The following is a 12,944-nucleotide window of genomic DNA, read 5'->3' as shown; positions in this document are numbered from 1 at the left end:
TCAATCAATAATATTAAAAATCATTGAAAATTTGTTCAGAGGAACAAAAGTTCTTTTAAAAGTATTGAATGTCCCCGTTCACATTTCATGAGATTGTAAGCATTGCACTTCATTTATATATTCAGGTAACATCTATTTTATTTAAGTTTATTTAAATTATTTAATTTTTTATTTATTGTTTACGGAGTCGATGGTTATATACCTCCTCCTTAGTTCTGTAGTAGGCTATGCCTCCAGAATCATATAATGTTGGCCCATTCAGCATCCTTTTGGATTAATAGGCTTATTATTTATATATGATGATTTGATTTCTTTTATAAATTCCTAAATGAAACTCCAAATATAACCGATCTAAAAATAAGATTCGGTCAGAGGTGAATGAACATAAAATTCATCTTCTTGAGAGGGGGTAATACTAATCACACATCTTATAAGGATTTAAGATAATAAACATAACCGAAAACGGTATGTTGTTGATCCTAAAGTGGGATTCAGTACGAGATGAATGAACTCCAAGAGTTATCATCTCGAGGGGGAGAATTAAAGGAATTCCACATCGACAATAAGTCGATGAACTTTGGTGAATTTGACACCCTAGAGCAATATAACTTTGGTGAAGTCATATCCTTTAGTTTATCACATATATATGTCGCATGTGATAAAGTGGAACATCCATGATATTCACTCTTGAAATGAGCTATAATGAATCGTTCATAGCGCAATCCCAAGAGATTGTAAAACGGTTCTTGGTGATTTAATCTCCATGTCAAAACATGGAACATGCAGTTTTGCATCTAGTCAATATTATATATGAAGCCAACAATTTCTAAAGAAATATTTCTCCCATGTTATGTATTCATGGTTGGAGATCAAATATTTCTCATTTTGATCTTATGGATGTGTGATATATATTTTATAATGCTCCCCCACACCGCATAAAAATATCATCCAAAGATGATGAAATATATAGATGCAGGAGATGAGTCTCCGCTCTAATAATATTGAGCCATCTTATGAGATATGTGTTTATTGCAAGATTTGCATATCATTATTTTGGATGATAAAATTCTCCATCATTATGGGAGAATCATCGAATAGTTTTGGATCTTTCTAGACAAATGGATATGAACTTAAAAGTTTAAAAGTGGAAAAGTTCAACATATCACTATTCAAAATATATATTGCAAATCAAATGCAAAAAGCTGATGGATGAGATTTCATATAATTATTGATCCTCACATAAATAAATATGAACTTTTAGTTCTAAGAAATCTCATATCCCAACTAAAAATGCTCCAATAAAAATATGTCTCTGACGGATGACATACTAAGTCTATGACACATAAGAAACGTGATAGACTACTTTGGTTCCTAAGATAAATAAAATCCTCAAAAATAAAAAGGAGCAAATTAAAAGGAGGATTATACTCTCAAACGAGGAGAAAATGAACTCCTAAAGAGGAGTAGATAGACTCCTCAAGAGGAGCAAGATACTCCTCAATAGGAGTAGAGAAACCGATTGATATGGTTAATAACGAAATCAGCTACCTGAATAAAATCATTTATATAATGATTAAAGAGATCTCGATTAACCATGTCATTACGGGAAAATGGAACCAAAGACATAATGTCGACAATAAAAATATTATATCGCGCAATTTGATTAATGAGGATCATACATCTCCGCTTTATGAGCGTATAGAGATATATATTGGCCAACAAAAGAGGTAGTCAAGTCTATATTAAACTCGTATGAAAGACGAGTAATTTTTGGACTAGTGGTCCAAGCACCAAAAGGGAATAATGATATATAACAAAATGGTTTGTCGCGCCATGTGTTGTTAAAATACCCTATCAAACAAAATTGATGTTATATGAATGACTTGAAATATGCCTTATGGGATGCTTGAAAAGCTTATCCCGAAAAATATATGATATCATAATTATGTTCTCGAGAATTCATAACAGTGATGATTTTGAACATCATCAAAAACTCTTGAAGAGTTATTTGGAATAAAAGATCTTGGAAAGACAAAAATGTCTCCAGATATTCTAAACTAAACATCTATCGAAATAGATGTTATACTAATTACTTTTAAAGGAAGTTAAATATATATATATATATATATAGTTATATAAGATCATATATAAATGCTGACGAGCATTTATATATCTTATGAATTATGCATAGCATTTTCTACTAATCTNATCAAAAGGGTATAATGATATATAACAAAATTGGTGTGTCGCGCCATGTGTTGTTAAAATACCCTATCAAACAAAATTGATGTTATATGAATGACTTGAAATATGCCTTATGGGATGCTTGAAGAGCTTATCCCGAAAAATATATGATATCATAATTATGTTCTCGAGAATTCATAACAGTGATGATTTTGAACATCATCAAAAACTCTTGAAGAGTTATTTGGAATAAAAGATCTTGGAAAGACAAAAATGTCTCCAGATATTCTAAACTAAACATCTATCGAAATAGATGTTATACTAATTACTTTTAAAGGAAGTTAAATATATATATATATATATATAGTTATATAAGATCATATATAAATGCTGACGAGCATTTATATATCTTATGAATTATGCATAGCATTTTCTACTAATCTCTTTGCAGTATATAACTCATTCTCTATGAGTAGATTTTGAGTATGAGTTAAAACGTATCTTCTATTGCAAAGGTATGATTAACTTGGGCGTAATATATTTTGGAACCCCCAAGTTTGGTTTAGTTGGTTTTGCAGATGGAAAAATTTATATCGGATCGATATAAAGATATATCGCAAAACAACAACTTCGCGGCGTTTCAGTGATAGACTTTGGTCGTTGCTTATTCAAGTCATGCCAAAATAGTTGTGCTTCATATGCCATATCGAGAATCCCTAATGGCTCAGATGATGCTTGAACGTCAACCAATAGTTTATCTGCCTAAGATTGGAGCCTCGTAACATGTTGACGAAGAACTTCGAACTGAGGATTCGATCAGCATCAACTAGTTAATGCTTGTTTGGACCCATTAACAAGAAGCAACCGAAAGGCAACAACTCTGTTGGAAGACTTTGTTGCATATGTCGCCCAAATCAAAGGAAGCTATACCAAGAACGACAAGACAAGATATATTCCTCTCTTACGGTCAAGAATTTGAGAAGAATAAAGAAGTTGATAGCCAGTACATCAGCTCAAGTAACAATGTAGCAGATGTACTTACAAAGGTGCTTCCTGCTACCTCATTCAGAATGCATCTTCAGAGATCAAAATCCATCTTTTGAAGATGATACTTCCACGGGAGGATATGATGGTTCGCGTGGCTGCACTCTTTTTCCCATATAATGGTTTTTATCCCACTAGATTTTTCCATGACAAGGTTTTTAACGAGGCAGCAAATAACACACATAATATCAACTTCAAAGAAGAATGTCAATGGTGAAGGTCTATCTCTTCAGAAGAATGAAGAGAATGATCAATATGGATCATCTACGGAAGATATGAAGAAAAATCTGTTAGTTTGTTTGAAGTAAAGAATGAACAATATAAGTCATCTATGAAATCTATGAAAAAAAGACTCGTCTACTATAAAGAGGAGATTGTGTCATTATACTCTTTTTCCTTATCATGGATTTTATCCTATACAATTTTTCTACAATAAAGTTTTTAATAAGATAGTACACTATATGTGAATTGGTGATGGATATTTAAAGGGGAATGTTATAAACGGATAATATGCAAGTGATGATCCATTATTTGATTCTATCTCTTCTTATATTTTATTAATTACTTAGCATTGAAGTAACTTGATGATCAAGTTTTTGATAGAGTATATATATGTGTTGTACGAGAGAGAGTAAAGTAATAACACATTTTTGTTGTATCTCTCTGCCTCCACTCTCGATCTCTTTCTCCCTTTATTATAGTATATACTATCATACATATATATAATAACATAATATTTTTATATATTTATGTTATATTTTATAACAATTTTATTGTTTTTTTCATTTTTGTGAAATACAATTTGTTATTTTTCAGACATAAATGTTGAATGTATTCAGAGGTGGATTCTGCACCCCCAAAAAAGAGAAAAAACAAAAGAGTATTCAGAGCTGGACACAAAAAAAACAAATTCTGAACAATAAAACTGAAAATTATTGCTAATGGGGTTTTGTGAGAATTGTTTTAAGAGTATGTTTTGGGAGTTTCTAAACAAACCTAAAATTGTGAATACGCATTAGTTATATATCTTCTTTTTATTTGTCACGTCTACGCGTTAACATCTTCATAAAAAGGTCTCTACTCTCTACACATGAGATTTTAGGTTTCTTTATTTATTTCATAACAGCTGCTAGAGAGTGAAAACAGTGACAAAAAAAAAAACAAAAAAAAAAGAGAGTGAAAACTGATATTTTTTTGCTACTTCTTTATTTTTCAACAAGTCCATTTCTGTTCTCAAATTTTATTGGACAGCTTTTAAAACATAATTTTTGTCAACTCAAACCCATTTACAAAACTTATATAAATAGTATTGTTCATATATATAACATATATTTGTAAAAAATAAATGTTATCATTTGTCTATCCTAATTTGTTTTGTATTGTTCTTTATTTCCTATGCATATGCAAAGCGCAAAATATAAGTAAACCTGATTCACTGGCAAAAGAAATAGACAACAAAAGAAATAAACTTGGTAAAAAGTAAATGTAGTAGATATATATTATTGGGAGATTGTGTTAAATACAGTAGTCTTTTCTTCAAGGGAAATAATTGGTTAGTAATAGTTTGACAAGGTGATTAGCTAAGAATGTAATCCCGGTCTGCGATTTCTAGTTGTTATGAGGCAATGCTATGTTTTTTTTCTCCAACAGCTTCTCCAAACTTGATACAAAACTAGAAATCTGCAGTTCTGATTCTACAACCTGTAATTTTCTTGTCTATTATTAGTTTTTAATTTATTGAAAGTGTCGATAACAATTGTGTTTAACACTCAGGCATCATTGTCTAAACTCTAAAAACAAGAGATGTTAAAATATCGATCGAAAACACAAACTCGTAACATTTTCTTCTTTTGATCTTACCAATCATTAGAAGCTATAGCTTGTTACCTGAATCGGTCCTGCCTCAAAAGTCTGGTGATATCCAGCTTTGAGTTTGTGTGAGCAGTGTTTTGATGATGAACTCGGTAGCATTTATAAAAGGTTAACCCACATTAACAAAAGTGTATGTATGTAGATGTAGTTATGTAGTTTACATGGTAAAATACGGTGTATATAATATAGATTCAAAGGCAATCAACAGGAAGTATGACACCAAATCCAATTAAAAAACCAACAAGAAATATTGAGATTTTAAGTTAAAGCTTACAAGAAAACAATCACAATAACTTAGAATTGTGGTGGGCTTTGTCTTTAGTTGATAGGGCCACCTCCAGTTGTATGTCGTATCCTCTGAAGCCATATACAGTATATATAAAAACGCATATCTCAAGCAGATACAGATGGAAGTAAGTACAAAGGAGAGAGTGCAAGAGAGTTTAAGGAATTATTCACCTTGAGTTTCCTCGGTTGCTACGGTTGGTTCAAGGTTATCCATGATCTGCATCCCATCACCATAAGCATAGATGGTCGCCGCACCAAGATATTTCATAAGACCGGTCCATCGAGATAATATAATTGTAATGCTATTTTAAATTTGTGGAGGAGTGAGGACAATGTATTACACATGCACGAGGGGAACACACTAGATAACAATGAATGCGGAGCTAAAAATGAAGAAAACACACCGTTTGCATTGCATGGTTGTAAAATGAATACATGACATGTTTACATTCTTTTTGCAATAAAGTGCTGTATTTATTAAAAGTCAGACCAATGTTAAAATCTTTATTATTAAAGAGTGAAATAATTGAGACTTGAGAATATACGGTCTAAATCGAAACACCTAGACGACTACGTAAGAAAATAGATCAAACTAATCGCACGGAACAAGATCAGTTGTAAATATTTTTTATAACTTCCAAATAAAAATAGCAAAAAAAAAAAAAATAGCAAACATGAAAATAGTGGACGAGCAAATAACTGAATTATTTATAAGCTATAGTTTTGTATATTGATTAGGTTGAAAGATTCGCCATTAACGTGTAATCGTCATAGAACTTAAACTCGTCCTCTTCCTAAATGTAAAACAAATTCCCTAAGCATTATGCAAAAAAAATAAACACACATTTAGTTTATCAGAAAAAGTAATATCTAGTTGAGGGTTAGACGGTGATATCGAACTACTCCTTACTCTGTTGCTTGAATCATCGCTACAAAAAATTAATACAAAAATAAATAAAGCTAATGTAAATCAATTGGACACGAAATTATAAAAGGGTCTACAAAATTATGGCTGCAAAGAAGTAGTGGGTTGGTAGGATGGATTGATTTAAACACTTTCATGTGTGCATGCTCTTCACCACATCTTGTCTTCTTAACATTTTTACTTACGTAATTAGATACTACCAACTATTTGTTCTGAATATATAATAATAACAAAAAAACTGCAAATCTACGATTAAAAGTATTTTATACAAAGATAACACAGTCTAGCCTTTGATAATATATTATTTAATGAAAAAGCGAGTGTAGACATTTTGTATTGCAAAATATGAAGAATCAAAACGTCACATATCAACCTCTATATTAGTGATTTTTTATTTTTCTTTTTGGATAAACGTTGAAGTCGAGATTAGTTGGGTTTCTAAAATTGATTATAAAATTATCTTAGAAGACACTGTTTCAGGCAGCTATCCATCCCTCCAACTTCTTCATAAGCGTCGTCGACCTAAAAATTAAAATGCTGACTAAGCTAAAATAAAAATAAAAATAAAAAAAAGAAGACGAAAACACTCAAAATATAAACGATTATCAAATGAAAATTACGTGAGGTAGCCCTTGTTGTGGGTCATCAATGCAACAACCACAGTGGCAAAGATCCATCAGACACCACTCGTCTCACCAACCCCCTTCAGCTTCCCCCATTTCAAAGGTCACATATTATCTCAAAATATACAATCACAAAAGTCATTTGTCAAAATCAGCCACATAAACTTTCATTTATGTTTTTTTCTTTCTAATATATAGATAAATGCACACCTCAGACAGCCTTTACGACGTTAACTCATTGGAAGAAAAAAAAAACAGCAATTGGATTCTTTCCTTCTTGGTGTAACTTATATAAGTCACAATCCAAAAAAAGATATATCCTTTGAGTTAGGCTTCTAACCAAACAAAGAGTATTTTTTGTTTTTCTCAACTCGATAAAATGTTAGCAACTTTGGCCAAATAAAATACAATATAAGCTCATGACCAAAAAAAAAAAAAAAAATCACTTAATTGGATAATATTTTCCGTATACTCAAGAGAAGAAACAGAGTACTGCCTCATTTCAAGTAATTAGAAATTATAAACCGGGATTAACATTCTTAATCACTTTGTTAGATATTGTTATCACTAACCATTATATATTCTCCTAATCAACATGTTAATTAATTATCATAAAACCGCAAACCGGGATTAATATTCTTAATCACCTTGTTTTTCTAATCAGCATGTTGCGCTCTTGATTTTATGACAATGTATTGTACTAGCTCTCTGACACAACCTGACTGTTTATATTACCTGATCGAACAAAAGATAATCATTGTAAAGAGTGAGTAATGGCAAAATTCATCAAATCTTCGTGTAAATGCCATATTTACAGAGAAAAGGTGTATATATATATATATATATATATATATATTTTCATCCATAATACTTTTTTTTTTCTATTTCCTTCCTCTAGAAAAATTTTAATGTAATAACTACACTTACATAACTCATAGCACTTGACAATAATAATCATACTTGGAAACGTATATACAGTCATTATAAACTTAACCGGAGTCAAATGTTCCACCTTGTGCAGATCTAGCTAGTAATATCATTAACAAACGACTTATATATATATATATATATATATATTTTGAAGTCAAATGTTTGGTTTAGTGTTGATACTGAAAAAATAGAAAGGGTACCCGCCCTTTTTTTACCCAAACAATCCATGCTGGTTTGGTTCGAATTCAAGTGGTTTATTTGTTTATATTTATAATGAGACCAAACTAAACATAAATAACTATCCATATGTGTAAGTTGTATCCACAAATTGCAATAGTATCCACATTGACTATGATCATATGGTTTTGATGTTGTCGTTGTACCTTAAACCATACAACTAAACCTAAATAACAAAATAATAAATCATAAACCCTCTACAATAGACAATAATCAATAAATCCTAAACCATAAACAATAAACAAAAAACCAAAACAATACATCCTAACTCCTAAAAGTAGACATTGTTTTGTATGTTTAAAACATTCTCATTTATTACACGAAAATTTTAACAAATAGACAACTTTATGGATATAATAATTTTGATCATGAACAATACACCCACTTTGTGTATGTAAAATTTTGTCTATCTATAATAATTATAATGTAAAAATAATTATAAATGCAATATTTTGTTAACCATTTATGCATCAAAATGGATAATTAATTAAAATAAACCATTTCTTTCATATTGAAAAATTAGTTAAATAAATTTATTAATTCCAATATTATTTACTTTAATTTAGTCTGGACTTAGAAATTATTAATTTGGCAATGAACACTAATTCAATTGTCTTTGATTTAGATTGAACTCATAATTTTCTTTTTTGTGAAAAGAAAGATAAAAGATTGAAATATATATAAAAACAATCTCTGTCTACAAGTTACATTTAAAACAATGTAATTAAAGTGAGATAAAAAATAAAGATCAAATGAGAAAAAAATGAGAAGAAAATAAAAGAGTAAGATTCAATAATATGAAATAAGTTAAGAGAGGTTAATGTATGTGTTTATGTTATTAATTTGTGGAAAAGAATGTGTAAATGCAATATTTCCGTACATTGTTTTATATAAGGGACGACTTTGAAGTTGACCTAAGTACGTGTTCTTAACATTCTACAACTACTCCCATTTGATCTCCAAAACCATAATCCCCCACTCGTAAATACATTTTTTTTTTTGTCTCCCAAAAAGTCTCACCAACCGCAAAACGCTATTTTCCTCAGCCACCAGCCACGACCCCCTTTTTCGACCCTTGAGGATTGAGGTTGTTATTGATCGAACACAACAACGTAAACCAACCGCGTTAATTTAAAAAAAAAAACACTTTTTGCGACTCAAACCAAATTCACGTTCTCCATTCTCCACCATTAGATCTATGATCTTCATCCAACGGTCATCATTAATCTCTCACCCACCCCTCTCATTCTTTCATTTTAATTTTTTTTTTTTAATACGAAAATCAACTCTTGTGTTCGCCTCTCTTGTGCTTACCTAACAACAACACTAACATTGTCCTTGTTATTTAAACCACTCTTCTCTCTTCTCTTCTTCCTCAGAATAACCAAAACCCCACCAACAACAACAATTCAAAACCTCTCTCTCTCTCTCTCTCTAACTCCCAAACAAACAAACTCAAGAGATCTGAATAATCTTGATCATCCCATTCACTAAACACACAACTTTTTCAAAACCAAATGGATCAGATCGAAGCAATGTTGTGCAACGGAGGAGAGAAGACAGCCAAACCAGCCGTGATGACAAAGACGGTGTCGGATCCGTTGAATTGGGGTTTAGCCGCTGAGCAAATGAAAGGAAGCCATCTTGACGAAGTCAAGAAGATGGTTGAAGAGTACCGTAGACCAGTTGTTAATCTTGGAGGAGAAACACTAACGATCGGACAAGTTGCTGCCATCTCCACCGTAGGCGGCGATGTTAAGGTTGAGTTAGCTGAGTCTTCAAGAGCCGGTGTGAAAGCTAGCAGCGATTGGGTTATGGAGAGTATGAACAAAGGCACTGACAGTTACGGTGTCACCACTGGCTTTGGTGCTACTTCTCACCGCAGAACCAAAAACGGCACCGCCCTACAAACTGAACTCATTAGGTAATTTTAATTAAATTCATAATCGTAACATTATGAGTAACTAATTAATTTGAGATTTTTATTCCTATTTTATTTTTCAAATTCTTTTTGGGATTTGTGATCAGGAAAAAAATATTAAATTAGTAGCTTAAGTGGGTAATTGGCAGAGATTAGTTTTGTTCTTGTATAATTTGTCACTGAATAAACTCACGAGTGCATGGGAAACACGCTGGGTCGGTTACTCGGGTCGGGTTGATTCAGATCGGGTTGGGTTTTAATTATTTTTTTTGTTTTTTTTATTTTTTTTCAGATTTTTGAACGCCGGAATATTCGGAAACACGAAGGAGACAAGTCACACGCTGCCGGAGTCCGCCACAAGAGCCGCCATGCTCGTAAGAGTCAACACTCTACTCCAAGGATACTCAGGGATCAGATTCGAGATCCTCGAAGCGATCACGAGTCTCCTCAATCACAACATCTCTCCTTCGCTTCCCCTCCGTGGAACCATAACCGCTTCCGGCGATCTCGTTCCTCTCTCCTACATCGCCGGACTCCTCACGGGACGTCCCAACTCCAAAGCCACCGGTCCTAACGGCGAATCCTTAACCGCGAAAGAAGCTTTCGAGAAAGCCGGGATCAGTACCGGATTCTTCGATCTGCAGCCTAAGGAAGGGTTAGCTCTAGTTAACGGCACGGCGGTTGGATCTGGCATGGCGTCGATGGTTCTATTCGAAGCGAATGTTCAAGCGGTGTTAGCTGAGGTTTTGTCGGCGATCTTCGCGGAGGTGATGAGCGGGAAGCCTGAGTTCACCGATCACCTGACTCACCGTTTGAAACATCACCCTGGACAAATCGAAGCGGCGGCGATAATGGAACACATCCTCGACGGAAGCTCATACATGAAATTAGCTCAAAAGCTTCACGAGATGGATCCGTTACAAAAACCTAAACAAGATCGTTACGCTCTTCGTACATCTCCTCAATGGTTAGGTCCTCAAATCGAAGTGATCCGTTACGCGACGAAATCGATCGAGCGTGAGATCAACTCAGTCAACGATAACCCGTTGATCGATGTTTCGAGGAACAAGGCGATTCACGGTGGTAACTTCCAAGGAACACCGATCGGAGTATCTATGGATAACACGAGATTGGCCATTGCTGCGATTGGGAAGCTTATGTTTGCTCAGTTCTCTGAGCTTGTTAACGATTTCTACAACAATGGACTTCCTTCGAATCTAACAGCTTCGAGTAATCCAAGTTTGGATTATGGTTTCAAAGGAGCTGAGATTGCTATGGCTTCTTACTGTTCTGAGCTTCAGTACTTGGCTAATCCAGTCACAAGCCATGTTCAATCAGCTGAACAACATAACCAAGATGTCAACTCTCTTGGATTGATCTCTTCACGTAAAACATCTGAAGCTGTTGACATTCTCAAGCTTATGTCAACAACGTTCCTTGTTGGGATATGTCAAGCTGTGGATTTGAGACATTTGGAAGAGAATTTGAGACAAACTGTGAAGAACACGGTTTCTCAAGTGGCTAAGAAAGTGTTAACCACTGGTGTCAATGGTGAGCTTCATCCATCGCGGTTCTGCGAGAAAGACTTGCTTAAGGTTGTTGATCGTGAACAAGTGTTCACATACGTGGATGATCCATGTAGCGCTACGTACCCGTTGATGCAGAAGCTAAGACAAGTCATTGTTGATCACGCTTTATCTAACGGTGAGACAGAGAAGAATGCAGGGACTTCAATCTTTCAAAAGATTGGAGCTTTTGAAGAGGAGCTTAAGGCTGTGCTCCCAAAGGAAGTGGAAGCGACTAGAGCGGCTTACGGTAATGGAACTGCTGCGATTCCGAACCGGATTACGGAGTGTAGGTCGTATCCGTTGTATAGGTTCGTGAGGGAAGAGCTCGGTACGAAGTTGTTGACCGGAGAAAAGGTTGTGTCTCCAGGAGAGGAGTTTGATAAGGTTTTCACTGCAATGTGTGAAGGTAAACTGATTGATCCGTTGATGGATTGTCTCAAGGAATGGAACGGAGCTCCGATTCCGATTTGCTAAGAGAGCATTCCTCTGTTCTGTTCTGTTCTGTTTTCAATTGTTCTGTTTCGATTTAAATTTTTGTTGTTCTTTTACTGTTTTAAGTTTGAATTGAGTTTTTGATTGTAATGTGAATGAATGGTTTCACTCTGTATGATATATATGATATAAAACTTACGTGTAAAACTAGTTGTTAACTTGTTACTTTCATGTTGCCATTTGAGGATTCGGACACAGTTGACAAAAGAGAGTGATCAAGAAAAGAAGACTTGTGATGTATTATTGGTGTCTGGCTTCAAATGTACTTGTTTCTTACTGTTTTTGTCTAAGCATTATGAATCCTTTCATGTGAGTTTCTCCTTTTATATACTAAAATAATGTCTATGCTATGCATCTCATGGCCATTTCTTGGAGCCTCTCGTGCATATTGTAAGTGTGAGAACTTATGATCTGAATAATGAAAATATTGATTTCTTTAAACTCTCTTTTGATTGATAGAAAATCTGTTTACAAATTTGTTCTAAACAATTTTCTAACCTCTCAAAACTCTCTTAAAGAAACCTCTTGCTCTCTCTAAGTTTTTAGCTCTTTTTCTTAAAAACTAAAATTTAATAGCTAGGTTAGCTTTCTCTTGTTTGTGCTAAAACTCAACCTTGCTTTAGCATCCCTATTTATAGATCTAGGTATTAGCTATTTAATTAGCAAACTACCTAATCTAATCCTAATAGGAATTGGACAATTTCCTTTTTCTTTATGTTTTAGGAAATTTCCGACTTTCTTCATGTTTACATTCCAATTGTAAACATGAAGCTCTTCAATCTTCTAGAAGCTTCTCGTGCCTTCTAAATCTGTATGAGTCTTGATAATAGCCGTCATAGATCACTCGAAACTCTGTTTTC

At 33.5% G+C, this 12,944-nt stretch overlaps 1 protein-coding gene across 1 annotated transcript; it reads left to right on the top strand.

The window, feature by feature from the left end:
• LOC104791591 (phenylalanine ammonia-lyase 2) lies at positions 9,470-12,322 on the top strand. The gene is made up of 2 exons (XM_010517514.2): positions 9,470-10,027; positions 10,317-12,322. The coding sequence occupies exons 1-2, from the start codon at positions 9,621-9,623 to the stop codon at positions 12,064-12,066; spliced, it is 2,157 nt and encodes a 718-aa protein (XP_010515816.1). The 5' UTR covers positions 9,470-9,620; the 3' UTR covers positions 12,067-12,322.

This window comes from Camelina sativa, chromosome 6 (assembly GCF_000633955.1).
Source record: "Camelina sativa cultivar DH55 chromosome 6, Cs, whole genome shotgun sequence".
In the NCBI taxonomy this organism is placed as follows: Eukaryota; Viridiplantae; Streptophyta; class Magnoliopsida; order Brassicales; family Brassicaceae; genus Camelina; species Camelina sativa.
Note: the sequence above shows the minus strand (reverse complement) of the source record. Positions and strands in the feature narration are given on the sequence as shown.

Bases quoted from the DNA above. Each gene is read 5' to 3' on its own strand.
- LOC104791591 (XM_010517514.2), top strand. From the start codon at position 9,621: ATGGATCAGATCGAAGCAATGTTGTGCAACGGAGGAGAGAAGACAGCC. The intron at 10,028-10,316 runs GTAATTTTAATT...ATTTTTTTTCAG, and splicing joins CTACAAACTGAACTCATTAG to ATTTTTGAACGCCGGAATAT.